The sequence below is a fragment of the Aspergillus welwitschiae genome, assembly GCF_003344945.1.
Source record: "Aspergillus welwitschiae strain CBS 139.54b unplaced genomic scaffold BDQ94scaffold_31, whole genome shotgun sequence".
Taxonomy (NCBI): domain Eukaryota; kingdom Fungi; phylum Ascomycota; class Eurotiomycetes; order Eurotiales; family Aspergillaceae; genus Aspergillus; species Aspergillus welwitschiae.
The window spans coordinates 339505-357529 of NW_020798725.1; the positions used below are offsets into that span (position 1 = coordinate 339505).

The 18025-nt window shown below is 52.1% G+C and overlaps 8 protein-coding genes across 8 annotated transcripts; 4 read left to right on the forward strand and 4 right to left on the reverse strand.

Moving 5' to 3' along the window:
* Positions 1–179: 179 nt before the first annotated feature.
* cpdS (putative serine carboxypeptidase (CpdS)) lies at positions 180–2263 on the reverse strand. Its single transcript, XM_026767345.1, has 5 exons — positions 2045–2263; positions 1841–1986; positions 1363–1783; positions 577–1299; positions 180–499 (listed from the first exon to the last, which is right to left on the reverse strand). Exons 1-5 carry the CDS (start codon positions 2217–2219, stop codon positions 402–404), a joined length of 1563 nt encoding a protein of 520 aa, XP_026623267.1. The 5' UTR covers positions 2220–2263; the 3' UTR covers positions 180–401.
* A 3210-nt stretch (positions 2264–5473) lies between these two features.
* On the reverse strand, positions 5474–5744 carry BDQ94DRAFT_149277 (uncharacterized protein). Its single transcript, XM_026767346.1, has one exon. The coding sequence runs from the start codon at positions 5655–5657 to the stop codon at positions 5490–5492; it is 168 nt and encodes a 55-aa protein (XP_026623268.1). The 5' UTR covers positions 5658–5744; the 3' UTR covers positions 5474–5489.
* A 44-nt stretch (positions 5745–5788) lies between these two features.
* BDQ94DRAFT_149279 (uncharacterized protein) lies at positions 5789–7853 on the forward strand. The gene is made up of 2 exons (XM_026767347.1): positions 5789–6623; positions 6695–7853. Exons 1-2 carry the CDS (start codon positions 6355–6357, stop codon positions 7773–7775), a joined length of 1350 nt encoding a protein of 449 aa, XP_026623269.1. The 5' UTR covers positions 5789–6354; the 3' UTR covers positions 7776–7853.
* Positions 7854–9112: 1259 nt separating this feature from the next.
* Positions 9113–9689, forward strand: BDQ94DRAFT_77879 (uncharacterized protein). Its single transcript, XM_026776516.1, has one exon. The coding sequence runs from the start codon at positions 9230–9232 to the stop codon at positions 9566–9568; it is 339 nt and encodes a 112-aa protein (XP_026623270.1). The 5' UTR covers positions 9113–9229; the 3' UTR covers positions 9569–9689.
* Positions 9293–10619, forward strand: BDQ94DRAFT_149281 (uncharacterized protein). Its single transcript, XM_026767348.1, has one exon. The coding sequence runs from the start codon at positions 9811–9813 to the stop codon at positions 10339–10341; it is 531 nt and encodes a 176-aa protein (XP_026623271.1). The 5' UTR covers positions 9293–9810; the 3' UTR covers positions 10342–10619.
* A 2-nt stretch (positions 10620–10621) lies between these two features.
* On the forward strand, positions 10622–14286 carry BDQ94DRAFT_149282 (uncharacterized protein). Its single transcript, XM_026767349.1, has 3 exons — positions 10622–11201; positions 11354–13034; positions 13090–14286. Exons 1-3 carry the CDS (start codon positions 11129–11131, stop codon positions 14123–14125), a joined length of 2790 nt encoding a protein of 929 aa, XP_026623272.1. The 5' UTR covers positions 10622–11128; the 3' UTR covers positions 14126–14286.
* Positions 14287–14303: 17 nt separating this feature from the next.
* BDQ94DRAFT_181801 (putative C6 finger domain protein) lies at positions 14304–15827 on the reverse strand (the record flags this gene model as incomplete). The annotated part of the gene is made up of 1 exon (XM_026773982.1): positions 14304–15827. One exon carries the CDS (start codon positions 15825–15827, stop codon positions 14304–14306), a length of 1524 nt encoding a protein of 507 aa, XP_026623273.1.
* Positions 15828–16595: 768 nt separating this feature from the next.
* Positions 16596–16892, reverse strand: BDQ94DRAFT_173218 (uncharacterized protein; the record flags this gene model as incomplete). Its single annotated transcript, XM_026772110.1, has 2 exons — positions 16596–16626; positions 16672–16892. 2 exons carry the CDS (start codon positions 16890–16892, stop codon positions 16596–16598), a joined length of 252 nt encoding a protein of 83 aa, XP_026623274.1.
* Positions 16893–18025: the final 1133 nt, after the last annotated feature.

Sequence of the window (18025 nt, forward strand, 5' to 3'; positions counted from 1 at the left end):
TACTACACTTGAGCAATCTAGCGAGAATCTGTACGTGGATATAGAATATGTCCAGATTAAGTTACCAACAGTAGAATATAGAAACAGTAGTATTGTACCAAGACAGTCACTTGACAAACATGAAGCAGTTAGTTGTTACCGGTTATACGCGGACATGTTGGAAATATGATAAGTAATGACCAGGAATTGAAGCTCCCCTCAATTGAATCCACGTGGTGTACATAAATGATACATCATATACCATATCCTATAGTATCCCTTTTACTACCGATCTACATATGTACAAGTCATCACACCTCAATGATACATCATCTCATCTCATCTCATCTCATATGCACGCATTCCCATCTGAAAGCATCCAATCATCTTCCTCATCACCTTTTTGTCGTCATCCGCTGAAATCAAGAGGTATAGTTCCCCTTCGCCGAAAGACTACTAATTCTACCGAGCAGGAACTCCAACTGGCGGTAAGCCGCACCAGGAACATACTGCGGGATTTCTATCACAAGGAGGAAGCAACAGTCAGCACTCTCTAACATTCATCATACCTTTTCCAAAGGGATATAATAAACTTACCATGACCAGACAAATACACCGAGCTGAAAGTCAGCCCGCGCTCGGTATGCGCTGTACCCAGGTATCCAGCGCCAGCATCAAGGTTATACGGGTCAGGCTCATCGCCCCAGTACAGCTCAGCCAGACCATAATGGTAAGGGACGAAGAGCGGTTCCACGGGAGGACGCTGGAACCCTTGCTTACCGTTCCAGGTCATGTTCTGGATTGTGGCGAGCGAGCCGTTCAAGAAGAGGAGGTAATCGAGCCAGCCGTGGCCGATGATAGTGTTGTTAGTGCGTTCGATGACGCTGGGTAGGGGACCCCAGGAGCTGGGGTCGCTGCCGTCGCCGTTCGCGAAGATGACGGTCTCCGAGCACACGGAGTAGTCCGTTGGAGGGACGTGCAGGATCTTCTGGACGTCGGAGCGGTTGAAGTAGTTGTTTGGGCCGGAGGCGAGGGAGGGGAAGCCGAGCACGTCCCAGAGGTAGGGGCAGAAGTCGATCAGGTGGTAGTAGTTGAAGCAGGGGTTGATGTCGTAGGCGGCCATGACGACTTCGTCCCAGACTTGGCAGTCTTCGGTGATTTCAGGGGCGGTGGGGAAGGGACTGGGGGGTGGGTAGGTGATGGCTTTGTCGAGGAAGGCGTTGTAGCCGCACTTGTCGGCTTTGGCGTTGATGTAGGAGAGGAAAGTGGAGTTTAGCTGGAAGATGTTGTTGTAGTGGTTCAGATGGCGGACGGCGGGGGCTGGTGGGTGATGTTGTTAGTGGTGGTGGTGGTGGAGGTGGAGGTATATGAAGGGAAACATACAGTACATCATGACCGAGTCGCTGTTGATGGACGGGTCGTTGATCTGGATACCCTTCAGGTTGAAGTAGGTTGTATCCTCCTCGTTCAGCATGGCATCGGCAATGTAGGGGACGTACATGCCCGCGTAGCTTTCACCGGTGATGTAGACCTTGCGGCCGTGCAGGTCGAAGGTGTCGACGAAGTGCTTGAACCAGCTGTTGAACTGGGCAGCCACGTCTTCCTCGTTATTTACGGTCGAGGGGCCCGGGGAGAAGCCTGTGCCGGCGGGTTGGTCGATGTAAACCACATTGGTGAGGTTGGTCCATGAGTATGGATTAGGAACGGGCTTGTAAGTGCCAGGCTGCCAGAGGAATGGGCCGTTCTCTTGAAGCAGGCCGTCTAGGGAGCTACATCCGGGGCCGCCGTTGAGCCAGATGGTGATCTTTGTTAATTGTTAGCTGGGTGACGCATGACCGGAAAAAACAGAGCGACCACTAACCTCATCGCTGGCCTCTGGATTTTGCGAGGGGAAGAACCAGAAGAATAGGCTAGAATTGCCAGTGGGCGTATTGGGGAGAAGGCCGGCGTAGGACTCGCCGACGTCGAAATCGACTTCGGGGATGCTTGTGCCATTGACCAGGAATCCTGCAATTGATATTAGTCAGAACGATAAATGCGGTAATTTAGAGACGGAATCACACACTTGCAGTCTTGTTAGTCAAATACTCAAAGTCGGTGGTTCGGCGCTCAACGGGCACGGAGCGAGACGCTACGCTGCGATGCGAGAGAGGGGGCGGAACAGCCCGACGATGAGGATTTTGGAGACTGGTGGCCGAGCCGACCAGTAGTAATGAAGCAATTGCCGTGGTAACCCGCATACTGGTGATTCTCCCTTCGGAATGGAATGAAAAGAGAACTCACTTGAGCGGAGAAGTTTGAACAATTCATACATCGTCGGGGCATGCGTGGTCCCTATTTATGTAGTTCTCCAGGCGCATGACGGCCCTTCTGCGCATTAGGCAGCATTGTCAAGAATGGACCCATCTCATGCGGAAGCGAGGTAACTGCGTGTGGGCTCATTTGAAAAACTCTCCCTATTCAGGCAGGTCTCCGCTTGCTTTGTGAGGGGATGCAGAGGAGGCCGTCGGAAAGCCGGATGGGGGTCTGGAGAGAGGTAACGGTGGTCGGTGGAAGCATCGGATCTGCAGGCAAATGGATACTGGCATCGACTAGTCGCGGAAAGCGCCTGCGAATCATGAAGCGAGGTTAGATGATGAGGTAAATGAACTCGATCGACTTACCAGGATTAGGTCTCAGATTACCGGTAGCTGCTTGCTCAGGACGACGTCGAATTGACTGGCCATTATCATGGCAAATGATGATGTGCTGAAGCCACTCAGGGGAACATGCAGGGATACCATGTAACCGACGCAGGCTCCCTCCACTTCCATATTGTCATGACGCCACAACCACGCTTCGCGTCGGCTTTGCAATGGCATCCTGCCGATACTGCAAAGTTCAAGATCATCCCGTCCCTTCTTCGTTGTCGGTCCCTTAGGGTTGGGCTGCATCCGCGGACCACCGAGACAACCCGTGGCCCATGAGCGTACCAATCACCGGCCGAGAACCTAACGTATGTGGAACCTTGTCTCAACTATAAGCTTCAGCACTCCATAGCACACGAACTAGGCAGTCGAAGAATGGGGAATAACAATGGTCTCCAACGCACTATATGAACAATACTCCGACAAATAGTTAGGACGGGTTGGATCCAGGCAACTTCGAGCGCATACTGTAAGAGCACACCCATAAGCTTAGCTAGTAAGGCAAAAATACTCCTATGCAGATTCTGTAGAAGTTGGTAACCACCGGCTGTATTCTTTGATGTCGCTGTAGATTGTAGCTGGCTGAAGCATCTTGGGAGGCAGGACTTGTACTGATCCCGGGCAGTCACTAGCACTGTGACGCAGAACCATTCCTCTAGAGATGTGATAGAGAGGCCTGCATGCAGCAATTAACCGAGAGACATTTGATATTTCCAGGGGATGTTCGTAATGCTTGTGAAATTGATGTCTGCCCTGACGGCTGTTCTTCCGACCTGCAAGCCATCAGAATAACTGTCCAACACAATACTTATCTGGGTTTACCTGTCTCCAGTAATTATTGCACCCAAGCTGTAAGGTACCGCATAAAAACCGTGAAAGACAGAGGGGAAAGACATCAGAAATCTAGAGAGTATCGAGGATCCCAAGAAGTTGGGGTGGGAAGCGATGGATAACCCAAGACTGATTCGCTCACATGATGCTGCAAATGGAACAAACCACGGCCTTTTCACTTTTGACTCATTATTTTCTCTAAGACACCCGAATACATGGATTCGACAATCTCGAGCTGACCAGGATCTCGTTTCTTATTATCATGTATGGTGCTCTGATGGTTTCAATTGTTCTTTTTGTATGGAACGGGCACTTGCAAGGTTTAGTATTCTCATTTGTCCATCGTCTACTGACATCTCTTGTCCTGCTTGGGTTAGGAAAAGGAATCCTTGTCTCGAGTATCATATTACTCTGGTTTCCATGCTAACAATGGTACTAGTGATTGCTTTAGTGAGTCAGCGCGTTTGCAAGATCTACTTCAAAGCATTACGACACTAGAAAAGCAAACGGTGCTGTGCTGCCACTCACTCTACCCAAAACAAAGCGTTGGTAGGAAGCAAGCAGTTGAAGGGTTCGCAGAAGATGGGCCCTTAATTTATTTTGACGTCTCTCATGAAAAAGCAAGCACGTTTCTGTACGGTCCCGCGTATTGGAAAAAGCAATCGCAGACATTGAGTGGCCCACAGCTGTTCGGATTCGATCTTCTATCATGCAGGGACTTGAAGCCGTTGATCGGCAATTTGCCGATTTGTGAAGTGCCCAACCGGTAGCATACCGCATGGTTGACCTGGACTAGGTACATTACGAACTGTCTTGGTGCTTACAGCCGATGAACCTGAGACCAGGACGGTCCTTGGACAGAAGTTACCTGAATCGCAGCTTCGACTCAAAAACGGTCCTTCTGGATAAAATTAAGCTGCAGGGTAAGGCCCAAACCATACCTTTCCCGATCAGATGCGGTCTGAGGGTCCCTCCGGCCGGCAATTATACGCTGAGTTATAGAACCGGACACGCGATGAAGCAGTATGCATCGTTGCCTGTTCATTGAAGGAAAGTACTATGGACTTATTTAGTTGTGCGGGAACGTGACGCTTGAGCTCACTGCTGAAAATGAAGTTCCAATTCAAATTTGTGTACTATATCTGTTACTGACAAGAAGCATGACGATTTCAACGGACCAAATGAGGCAATACGTGCACGCCGTATCGCCGCATAACCGAATATGACTGATATCTTAAGTCCAGGGCGCGACATGTCTGTTGGGGTGGGAAATACATCCCTGTCATAATCCCCTATCTGGTTGCGCTCATGCGACCTCAGTGGCACCTTGTGAAGCGCCTCATAGTCATCAAGTTGTCCCTGGGCTGGATGTGGCTTCACATTTTCCCGTGGCAGTGGAGGAAGTCGTTGCGCTGCTGCTGGTCGCTAAGCTTAGACCCCCAAAGTCTGGCTCAAAGGGCATATCGGCCAAGGAAAGTGACTGGGGGCTAGTCTACCCATATCAAGACATCAGTTTGAACTATTAAGGACCGCTACAACATTCAAGCTTCTCGGTTCTGTTTGGGCAGGCGCGAGCAAGCCATAGATGGATTCCGTTGGCACCAGACTCGATTGCCGACAATTTCCTTTCTCCGTTGACCAGAATTGCGAGGTCCCTGCGAGAAAATGTATCTCTACTTTATGATTTGCGACCGGTTTTTCTCAAGTGGTCATCGCTCCATCCTTGTCAAGTTGTCAACCATGGCCCGGCCGTTGTGGCACACGCCCCTTTGCGGTCGGGAGCATTGGACGCGGTCCCTCTTTTTAGCAGCTAGTGGCATCATGGCCACTGAACAATGTAGTAGGGTGATTGATCCGACGCTAACACGCGACGGCGGCTTTAGTTTAATGATCTGATGGGAAGGTGTGCATGTTATTGTGCTTGGCCCGTTTCCGGTGCTGCTGGACGTGATCGGGGTTCGGCTTCAAAAGCGGAACCGGCTGTGAGCCTCGTCATCGGCTCTCCATTGACAGTCCAAGGATTTGAAGAAGAAGGGCGTTGATAAAGATACTGATGAACAGAGTGATACCAAACTGCAACTGCCGGGATTGGCATGCAGCACCCAATAAGTCATCCGATTGCATCACACCGATGCACCAATGGGTGATGATAATCGTCATGATGGAGAGGGGATAGGATCATCATGATTGGATGGTCCGTCCGTCCATTGGAGCTGGTGCTACCGTAGGAGTGCCACTAGTCGCAAGATAAATGGGGACTTCTGAGTTAAACTCACGCAAGACGAGAGGTGCGAATATTCGGAACGGGGCTCCGGGAGCTGCCCAGACTTGATGAATCCTTTCTTTCTGATCTCTACTTTCTTCATCGCAAACACGTGAGCACCCCCCTGGAGCAAGCCTGGAAAACAATGGCAATCGATGCATTGAACGCAAGGACTGTTTTTTTAACCAGTGAGGTTGCAAATCAGCTGCAGTCGGAGCAATGGTTAAAAAGTTAAGATGATGAGCATGACCGACGTGTTCCCCTTCACCGCAGACGGGATCTCCATGAGGTGCTTCTCCCTAACATCCGAACCATCGCCGCCGGCAATGGCGTGCTCTGGAGCTATACATCATCATCATCCCCATCCCCATCCACTCCCTCCATCTCTTGTGCTCGTCGGCATGTTACTTAACTCTGCCATCCCAACGTCTCACAGGACCATGGATCTCTTGCTATCTGGGCCTGCCTTCGTGTCACGCTCTGCCCCCTTTTAAATCCGCCCATCCTCGTCCCTCCTCACTCACCGCATCGACCTCCCCGTCCGGGGTTTTCTGGTATCTACCCGTCGATCGCCTCCCACCACCCCCCTTCTAGATGCAGCACGTCGGGTCGGCGATTTGGGACCGCCAAATGGCCGCCACAACCCACGTCAACGTCCGCGATGCGGGTAGCACTCAGCCCCTGCTCAGTGCTGACGAGTACGATGCCTATTCGTGGGTGTTGCTTGAGGACCATCCGTTGCGCTCCCATCCTACGGATTGCTGTCCCGGTGTACTTTGGATGCTTCGGAAATGCTGTGCCGCAGTGACCAAGAGATGGAGTGATCGCGCACTTACCCTGATTTGTTTGTTCTTGATGTTCTTGTACGTCTTTACTATATCATTCAACAGCAGTATAATGAGCATATGATCAGGGTGTACTAACTCATTTTTAGAGTGGCGATTCAGTTTCTCTCGCTCTTGCCATATGGCGTCTCCTATCTCTTCTTACACGAGCAATACAAAGCGCAGTCGGGGTTTATTCATTGGCCTGCGGAGTTTGAAGGCCAGCCGGCTGCTTGTATATCCTACAACCCACGAGCTCATGCAGATGCCATCCAGTACTCCCTTGCGGCGGGCTGTACTGGAGTCAAGGCCGATATCTGGGTACAGGACGATGACATCCTTGTAGGCTCTTCAGTGTCAAGCCTTAGGAACGAGTCCACGCTGCGCAAGGTGTATCTGGAGCCACTACTGGACCACCTTGATGCTATGAGTTTAGCCGAAGCGCATCCTGACCAGGACTTCATGCCGGCCACAACAGGACTGTTTGGACAAGATGCACTGCAATTCAAATTGTACTTGGAAATCCGGTCATCTGCAGAGAAGGTGTGGCCTCGTCTCTTGTCTGAATTGGCGCTTCTCAGCGAACGTGGGTACCTTACCCATCGAAATGGGACGCAGGTCCTCCCAGGGCCTATCACTGTTGTTCTGACAGGTCGGGAGCAAGTAAACTTTGATGGACTCACCATCAGCCCTGAGAGCGTCGGCAATAGTGTCTTCTTGGATGAATCATACGTAATGGGGTCTGAAGCGTCTGCTGTTGTACAGACCTCGACGGAAGAAGAAAGGGAGGCTTCTGAGCAGGACCCACGAGAAACCTTTTCAGGCGTCGACGGACAGACAGTCCTGGCCAATGCCCTCCAAATGTACAGTGCCTCCATCAACTTCAGCGTGACCATTGGATCGCCCCATCGCGGGCGATTTTCTCGGCAGCAGATCGAGAGGATCCAGGATCAAGTGCGAACTGCCCATCAAAAGGGGCTGTTGGCTCGGTACGAAGGCATACCCTGCTACTCAGAAGGGATGCGCCGCACTATTTGGCGTATCTTGGTTCACGAGGGGGCGGACCTCATTGAAGTGGACTGGACTGGGTGTGCTAGCCGAGGCTGGCGGCGATTCTTCAGCATCGGGTCGCGGGGGACCGTCCCGGCCGCCAGCCACCCGCTGCATCCTCGCTGGACATGGGGCGAGTAATTGTGTCCCGTGAGGTGGAAATCCTTCTATATGATAATGATTAGTGCTTTGAATGCAAGTGATACCCGACACTGTAGGTTAAATTTGTCCTGCCAGTGAATGCTCTCAAGACCAAGTAGTGTGCCAGCACAGCTACGTAGTGAGTGGCGATGACACCGACCACATGAACTAACTGAAGGAAGGGGCATGCAAGGGGAGGTTGACTTTAAATCATCAACAATGTGGGGAATGCCATCGATCTCATAGTACATGCCTTGGCAGGTATCTAAGCATTACAATGATCCAGAGCTAAGATTAAAATGGATGATTGAATGAACCGAGGAATGTACGCTGACATGTTAGAGGGGTGTAAACTAGAAGCAGTTACCATATATCTACTATTCGGACCAGTCTATCTCCTTTGAATTCCTTGTTTTGAGTACTCCGTAGTACTCCATTAATCACTAGGAGTGGCATGTATGATGGGTTGATATCCCCGGCCCCCTTAATTGTGGCCAGTACTACGCCCTTTTCTGCGGCGCAAGACCATTCAAAAGTTAGAAATTTGTAACGAAGTGCGATGAAAAAAAAAAATTAACTACTGTACATAGATGAGTTACTAAGTAGTGCTGACTGAGGAAGAAGAAAGGAGGGTCACATCAGTCAGGGATCGGCAGGTTCAGGCATTGCAGGGTGGGGAAAAAGAGGCATTTCTGGCTGTCATTAGTCATGGCTGCTGCTTGCTGCGCCTGTACTCCATGCTTGATACTTTCAGGGTGCCAATCCATCCTGCAGGTCGCAGCAGCAGCAGCATGCCTTTCGGGCTGCACGGGAGTACAAGTATAGTGCTACTATACTTGGTATCTGGTGTGTCGCTAGCCGGGTTGAGGCGGAGTAACTGAAACCAGCCAGTCATTGTTGTAGGGGTACTGCGTAGATAGTATGACTTTTAGTTCCCCTTATCTCAAATTGTTTTCAATTCCTCGGTGTTATGTTGGATGCTGCCTTCATAATTCTGTGTCAGGAAGGAATTCCGCACATCTGGAAGAAGAAAAATAAATAGTCCTGAGATGTTAGATTTTACCCACCCACCTAAGTAGATTATCCACTGGAAGGACGCATGACACGTCGCCGGCTGCATGGCATGGATGCCAACGGGCAGCGATCGGGTGGAGAGGGGGGGAATTTGGAAGAGCGGCCAGGTTTGAAGGATTGGGCATCGTTAGTAAGAGTGGTAACCGTGATGTATCGAACACTAAAATGGAGGGAATTGTTAGATAACTAGTAAGTAGTATGCAATTAAAACTATGTGAAGTCCAAAGGAATTAATTGTCTAAGGAGGGATCCACTCAGGTTTCCCCGCTTTCCCACGACGGCCCCATCGGGCCAACTTGGATTTGCAGCCTCTCCGACACTCAGTCGAGCTCGTCCTTTTCTGCTTCGTCTGAAATCGATCCGACTAGCAGCTCTTTTGCATGCGCTTGATTGGCCTGAAAGCCTTCCGATGTGTCCTCCAGGGAACTCTTGCGCCGTTTCCCTGGCTCCGTCGCTCACCGTTTTTCCCTAATTCTCTTCCTTTCCCGTTCCCTCGCTCGCTCTCTCGCTTTCTCTCTCTCTCTCTCTCTCCACTCGTCTTTTCCTCTTTCTCTTCCTCTCTCGCTTTTCCCCTTCTCCTGCTTTTCGCTGCGTGCTTCCATCTCTCCCCTCTCTCCGTCCACAGAGCTTTCGGAGCTGGTTCTAGTTCCATTCCATATTCATCCCCCTCTTCCCCTTGCTCTCCATATCCTCTCTCCCCTTATCACCTGCTGAATTGAAACGGCTACCAGATCCGGCTGAAGATCTCCGTGTTCTGTTTTTCTTCTTCCTTCCCCACCCTCCCGTTCGGGGTCGATTAAACTCAACTTTTACCGCCATTTCGCGACCTTACCTTACTGACTGACAACTATCCGCGCCCGAACCCAACCCAATTCTCTCTCCCTCCCCCAAGTCAGTCAATCAATCAAACGTTCATGCTGCCAGCAACCCCCATTCGTCCCAACCCACCCCTCCCCTGAAGATGATGATGGATTTTCAGAAACACCATCCTCATCATCCATACCATACGCACCCATCGATGTTGGGCGTCGTCGCCCACGACCCTCGTGCTGCGCCCCCCGCGCCGCCAGTTCGCGCCTACGGGCCTCCACCACCATCACAACCTTCCTCCCCACGCATGTTTTATGACCCTTTTCATCGCCGCGAACCCGAGATGCCTCGATCTGGTATCACCCCAACCTACAGTTACCCGCCCTCCTCGGTCCCTACCTCCGTGGCCCCCGTCTCATACGCCCATGAGAACGCCTATGCGGCATATCGGACAGAAAGCAATGGGTATCACACATCATCAGCGAGCCACGTCTCGCTAAAGGAGCAGAATCTTCCCGGGGGCAATCGAGAGTCTGAACATCGTCCAGACCCTCATTACTCGGTCAGTCACATCAACAAGCCCGAACGTCGGATGGTATATCGTGAAGGTAGGCAACTTGCATTTTCTTTGGATATGATATCGCTTCAATTTATATTAAATTGCCCGATGACCACCAAATAACCTTGTTTCTCTGCGCGAGTTCTCTCATTTCTCTTTGTCTGTTGTTTTCTTAATTTCTTTTACTTCATGCTGCGATGTGACTACGAACCCGGTATGCGGGAGTTTCAGGCCATAGTCGCGTCGCGATGACCGGTCTTGTGGGAGCATGACTAGAAGCAAGTAAGATGCGAGAAGGAGAAGGGGCTGTCCGGGCTGGGAAGATGCAAAGAAGAAGAAAAAAAATTTTCCTCTGGTCGGAGTCTAGCCATCTGCGATGGTGCAGTGTGGCGCGGCTGCAGCATTTGTTTATCCGTACTACAATCCCAGCGTCACTGCCAGATTCCGACAAGGAACCCAAACTTTGTGCCCGGCAGTGCGAGCCAATCAGGGGCGGTGCAGGCGGCGCGTCTGTGGCGCCTGATCGACTTCCAGCCCAGGAAGCCTCGGGAACGCTATGCCTGATTCGGGCTAGTCTGGGATGCCAGGGCATCGCTTCCTAAGTGGGACTAGCGTCGGACATGAGCTCGTCCAGGCCCAGAGTCACGGGTTCTGCCCCAGTTCGGAACTCGCTTTGCTTGTCGCGCGCCATTCTTTCTTCCTTCGCCGCCCATCAGCTGCTGCCATCGTCATCTTCCTCCCTCCTTCACTCCCATCCCCTTCCCTCTTTTTTCGCCCCCTCAGGTCCTTTCTTTTCCCTGCCGCTTGCTTACCTTTACTGTTCCTACTATCCTCCCGATTCAACTCTTATCTGCCCCTTTCCTGATTGTCGCGTTCCCTTATAGCTCCCTCGTCCCCCTTTGCATGCGACATGAATCCTCCCCCGTCGCATGACCAGGGTCGCCGGAGGTCCTTGGGCAGCAGTGGCAGTCCCGCGTTCCCTGGTGAGTCGCAGGCCGTTGGACTCGCGCAACGATCTCCACCAGTGTCCTTGTTACCCTTCTTGCTGCCACCACGCTTGCTCTTTCTTGCAGTGTTTCCTGTTGTTTATGCGGATCGGACATATTGGCTAACTCCGACTTCTCCCTTATCATAGGTGTCCAAGAGCAGTCCGCTGCGCCGCCATTAGGGCCGCGACGTATGCCTCCTCCTTCACCACCCCAACACTATCCCTCCAGAGGCCAAACGGGAAATGCTCCGTCCCTGTCCACTCCCTTCTTGTCGCGTGAGCCTCCCAGCAACCCGGCTCATCACCGTCCAGGGAGCAGCATGTCGATATCGTCCATGCTAGGCTCGGACGCTGACCGACCAGGCCGGGATGTAGGCTCTTCGTCCATCTTTTCGCGTCTTCCAGTCTCGTCCGCCCCGTATGGGAACGCCCACCCACCGTCGGCTCCCGGTGCCATGTCCCCGCCGACCGCGCCAGCGCGTCCGTCTCCGCTCGAATACCCCGGTTTCCGACGCTCCCAGACCCCCGAGAAGACCTTTGCGAAGAACCAGCCTTCACGTCCGTATCGATCCGGCTCCGGCGGTGTTCCCCAACCGATAACAGAGCAGGCCAAATTCGGTGGCTTGTCTCGTGGCCCGTCATCGTCGCAGTATCCCGACAAGCCCAGCTCCACTCATCCCTCTCCGCAAATCTCGTCCGCCGAAGCCCCGTATAACGAACCACGCCGCTTAAGTTTCAGCGGACCCGCACCTCGTCCCAGCAGCCAGCCGCAGCACCTTGAACCACCATCCCGCACCACTGGCTATAGTCCGTTGTCACGGCCTGCTGCCGTGGCCGGTCCCGGAGAAGGACCGTTTGCCGGTGCGCATCAGCGAGCAGCATCATATATGGGCCATGAGGCCCAGCACCACCGGTACGGAGGCCTGTATGCGGATCGACACGCGGAGGAACAGGCCCATCGTGAACGAGAACGTGCGATGGCGCACGAGGCTGAAACAAAGGCCGCGTCTCACCCTCCATCGCGGTACGGCCCGCCTTACGGGGACCGGGAGGCTGCAGCCCATCGCCAACAAGGCGCGTCTGCCTGGGATCTTGGCCGCTCCCAGCCCCCGTCGCCCGAGACGAAACGGTTTTCCGTCCCGGAGGCGGGCTCCGGGTTTGGCTTTGGCGCTATCCAGAGCTACACCAAGTCTTTGGGCTCTCAGCTCGGAGGGTCGCGACAGCCCTCGCTTTCCGTCCACCCCCCTCCCAATCAGCCGCCCCCTCCGTCACACGATCAGCCGCCGTACCTCAGCAAGCTGCAGACCGAGACCCGCGCCTTTCCGCCCACCTCGTCCGCCGGCCCACCCTCGGTCGTTCACTCCGCGTCGTCGGATGACCAGCGACGCAAAGGAAGTGATGAACTCATGGCGCATCGTAACCTTCTTGGGGTGGGATTAGATGCGAAGCGAGGGGGACGCGCATCGCCGCTTCCCCAAGCGGTGCAGGGTGCCCAGGCCCAGATCCTCGGTCCTGCGGGCGAGGCGGGGATCAAGAATGAACTTGGCCGAGTGTTCTCCGGGATTGGAAGTGGTGTTGGAGGGGTTACTGCTACCACTGGCGGCAGTGGCCCTTCGACTCCCATGGCCCCGAGCCCGTTCAAGCGCGACAGTGCGGCTGGTCGGTCCAGCAATGGAGAGACAGACGATCCCAAGATTGCTCGGCCTAGCTCAGCGAACGGGAAGCGATCGAGAAAGTCGCGCGACGAGGACGGTCGCGCCGAGAGCGAGGCGGCCGCCTTGGGTGCCCGCGGTCGACGGAGCCGGCATCTCCATCACCACCATCATCAGTACGTTATTCCTTATTCTTCTAGGTATTGTAGTACCCCATGCTAACGTGCACAGCCATCATCATCATCGCCATAAGCCAGAAGAAGAAGCTGCCGCTGCTGCTGCTGCTGCCGCTCTTGGCTCTAGCCGTCCCCTGTCCTCGGTAAATTTCTTCCACCGAACGGCTACCCCCGGGGAAGGCAGCGCATCCGCCGCGGCCCAGGCTCTTGGACATCACCACCACCATCACCATCATCATCACCACCATGCTCCCCGACCGGCCGGAAATACGGCTGTCACACCCATGCGCGAGCCGCGCACGGTCGTTACCATCGAGCCACTCCTGTCGAGCGTTGCTCATCTCCCTCGACACCACCTGGGCTCGACTCTGTATGCGCCCCGGATCGGCGCACCTACCGAGAAGGCAACCTTGGAAAGTGCCAAGTTCGGTTACACGACTACACCGCTTCCATTGCCTCGCTTTGAAGGCAAGGAGAACTGCACATTTACGATTCGTGTGCCGCGTTTCCGCATCGACACCAGCCATCGCGAGGAAATCTGCGCGCGTCGCGCCCTCTGGGGCACGGGTGTGTATACGGACGACTCCGACCCTGTTGCCGCGGCAATCCACTCTGGCTTCATCCGCGGTGCTTGGGGTGAGGACGTGGATGTGGACCTACTGGACCTGGAAATTAGGGATTCGTATCAGCACGCACCTAAGACGGCGCAAGATGTTGGAGCGGAAGATGGCGAGCGACCCCGGGTGCCGCCCGTGCCACCAAACGACAAGGACCTGCATATTACGCTGCTGATTCTACCCCGGCTGGAGCGGTACGACTCCAGCGTGTTGTTTGGATTGAAGTCGAGAGCCTGGGAGGGCTCACATGACGGCATGAGCTTCAAGGTGCAGCGAGTCGAGTGGGTAGATGAAGGGGTCGGGCGTGGTGAGGAGCGCAGTGGCGAGGCGCGGCGCAAACGTCTGCGCAATCTGATGCAGACAGGAAGGATCTGCACAGGACCGGGGGTGATCAAATTGGAGCAGCTGCGAAACGGGGTGCAAATCCCCCGACGTAAGCAGCTGGAGGGACGGGAGTCGATGCAAGTATCTTGACTCGGTGAAGCTATCTGAAGTTCAATGATGGGACTGCAGTAAGACTGTATCTGCAGCTGATGGCGTTGGGATTTTCTATGTATTAGCGAGGCGTGGCGAACTGAGACTCTTAATCTACGGATATTGGCTTAATCAAGATTAATTCAAACCTCATTCTCGATGTAATGCAGCCCTCAAGTCACTTTAGAAGATTATTAGAAGGAAGGGAATCCCCTTCTCCCATGAACACCCTCCAAAGCCACCCCCCCTTTAACAGAAACCCCACATCCGCTCTACTCCCACCAATCCCATCCCCTCCACCATTATTCTTAATCGCATCCTCCTCATTCCTCCTCACCACATCCTCTACCTTCCCCTTGTATATTCGCAGCAACACCTCACACCGCTCACAGAGCAGTAACCCGCATCCGACACCCATCGCCTGAGGCTCCGTCACTTCCTCGAGAAACACATCCCTACTCTGAAGTCTCCCACATCCGTAGAACGCAGGGTGCGGGCAGAGAGAACACCATGGACTAGAAGAAGTGGATATCGACGTAGCAGCAAGATTAGTATACGCCATCTCAAAATCAAAAGTATCAGGATCGTAGCCCTTCAACGGAAGGATCTTATGATTTGCTGATTCAGATCCTGATGTAGACGGTGTTGATGGTAACTGCTGTCCGCAAAGCATTATTCGTAGCCTCTCCAACGCACATGTCACGCATATGCGTGTTTGCGGATGATGATGATGATTATGATGATGATTGGTAGAATTGGGTATTTGGGGGTGGAGTTCCAGGTAATCTCCTGCTTTATTTCCCGGGGGCAGGAATGGTAGCACGGAGATTGTCCGCGGGGGTTGGTAGTGCCCGAACAGGCTGTAGGGGAGGGATGGGCAGAAGGAGCAGGTTTGGGGGGCTGGAGTGAGGGTTATGGGGTGGGTGAGGGAGGTGGTGATTGTGGTTGGTTGGATTATTGGGTAATTGTCTTCTGTTGTGGAGGGCATGGGGATGGGGATGGGGGGTGTGATGCATGGGTTAGAGGCTGGGGTTAAGGATGTGACAGGTATAGACATAGGTTCGCAGACAATAGTATCCCTGATGCATTGTTCACATGGGTATTTCATCCCTGTGTCTGTTTCCTGTTCTCCGTTCTGCTCTTGACCCTCCATAGAAGTACCTCCTATGGAACATACCCTCCCTCCCTCAACGCACGCCTTGCACGACGACGATATTGACATCCGTTGTTCAGCATCATCCATCTCCCCAACCGTATTCATATCCTCCATCATTTCAAGTCCCTCATCCCTAATCATTGGGATATCATCATCCTGATACATCCCCAAACTTGCCAGAAAGGTCTTTCCGGATTCGCTATCCATGTTTAACTTGATCTTCACGATGAGACTCAAGTTTTCGTTTTTGGCTCGCTTCAACGGCTTCTTGCGTTTTAGATATGCTCGCTCGATTCGAGGATCGTAGTCGTCGTCGTCGGTGCTGTCGTCTTCGTCGCGCCAGGAGGTGAGGATTGTGTTGGGCGTTGAGGTGGGTGGAGGGCGCTTGCGGAGGGAGTATTCGCGGGTGGTGGTAGTGGGTTTCTCTTTGGTAACTCTTTGTTGTGTGCGTCGGCGTTTGGGTTTGGGTTTGAGGAAGAGGCGCTTCGCTTGGGCGAGGCGGGAGAGGAGGTGGTGGAGGGTTGGGGGAGGTGGTTGGGTGGACATTTTGTTGCGTGGTAGTAGTAGGAGGAGGAGGAAGAGTTAGGTTAATTATTGGTGGTGCAGAAGGAGTTAGTAGAGGGAGAGGAGGAAGAGCAGTTGGGTATGGTGGTAGTGCTGAGATGGAGTGAGGTGAACAGACTGGGCTTGGAGGTGAGTAGCACAGGTTGTGGGTGTGGATTCTGAGATGCGAATATCAAGTGAGGCTGTACTGAACCCTACTATTGGAAGCATGCTGCTTACTGTGGTGGTTATACCTCACTGATTGGGTGTCACTTCACACAGCTATAAAGTTGCAGTATGACAGACGTGATCTACATCTTCAGTCTTAAGGGGTTCTTGACATGTAACCGGGGTATAATTCAAGTCATATCCTCCTCGCAGATACTCCTAACAGCTCACAATAAACATCACAGTGACATCTGACCAACATATAGCAAAGACTCTCCCAAGGACCAATCGCTCAAATCCAACGCTAATTCCAATCTGACAATTTCGCTGAACCAAAACCAAGACATACACACAAGTTAGCAAGTTATCCATCTCCCCTCAACAAATGATCACAATCTCCTTCTTTCAACAAGACATACCCTAAGCACCGCCTCCCTATCTCATAGCACTAGCCTTATCAACGATATACCAACTATAACACCATTAGCCATGGAACCTATCTCACCAGTCAGCCAAACGTAGGTAAATACCTACATAGAAAAATAAACCCCCGCTAAACCCAAAAGGAACAAGGTCCCAAAACCGATGAAGTACAGGAGAAACCTAAACAAAGCTCCACAGCACGAGCGGCGTCCTAGAGACATTTAGAGAAGAACAAGCACTAAAGCAGGTGTAGTACTCACTAGGGGCTAGGGTAGGTCTCGGTTCCAGCGCCTTTGTTTGCTCCTGATCACTTGTCTGTTCCTCAGGACTGCCTGGCCAGGCGGTGTCACATGGCTGAGCCTGTGCAGTGGCATAAGTCGACAAGGGGATGTTTTCCATTGAGGGTTTATGGTTGTTGGCCTCTAGGTCGATGATCTGCGAGGAGGAATAGGTGACTTGGCCGTCTGTGTACTTCATTTTGGTGGATGTATAAGATGAGTTCGAGGTGGTTGTTTAGTATATTGAGGTTTAGACGTGTTCGTGGTTGATGCGGATGAAGTGGTGGGTTTGATGGGACAGAGAGTAGTATGGTAAAGGGAAAGACAGGAAAAGAAAGAAGATTTCTGATGGGAAACAGAAGTTCCCTCTGTGATGATGCCATAGTATGTCATGTCGTGGTGAAGCCGTTCCTGGTGAGTCAGATTGTGTCGCGATTGTGATGTAGATGACTTTGACATTTTACGCTGCGGAATTGTCACTATTGATAGAGAATAGACGCATTATCTTGACTCCCTAAGACCTAGATTGTGATACTGAAGAGGTTTGCATCAATCGCCATTCTAGTATATATATTTGTCTATAAGTTACGGAACACGTGATGGCAAGGCTGTATGATGGTATGTAAGTCTTCTATAATTGAGCGATTTCACAATTAAAATATGAGCCTAAATAATCTGATCCATGTACTTGAAACAGAGATGTAGTAGATTGTGTGACATATCATTGGCAGATCTTTTCTCCTACTCATGACCTATAAGCAGTAAATCACTTGGTTTGAAGCAACTCAATTGACGACGCTGCTATCGAGGACATACAAACTCAACTCAACTAGTACAAACTTATACTCGAAATACTGGTAGATAAAGACGTATACCGGTCAAATTATACTATATAGGCGGTATGTCTTCATGTAGGTTTCAATAGGATCATAATTCTATCTTTTATACCACATCCGGATGGACTCCATGGATAGGTATAAAAGTCTGTAGGAAAACCCTCTTGGGGAAGAAAACCTACAGAGATCCTTCCTACACTCGCTATAGAGCATCTCCATACAAAATAAAATCCACTTGAACCCTCAATAAGTTCCATGCATCTCCACGCAATAGCCAACTGTTCAACTATGCTGTTTTCGTTGTCGGGGTGAGCCACTTCTGCACCCCAATTAGCTTACTACCTTGCTACTATGTGAGAGATCTATATACTCACATATACGACGACGTTCGCGCATCTTTTCCATTCTGTCCAATTCAGCGGAGACTATCTGCCATCCGGTATAGATTTGATGCCTGTTTCACATTAGCCAGCTGTTTTACAAGAGGTCTCAGACG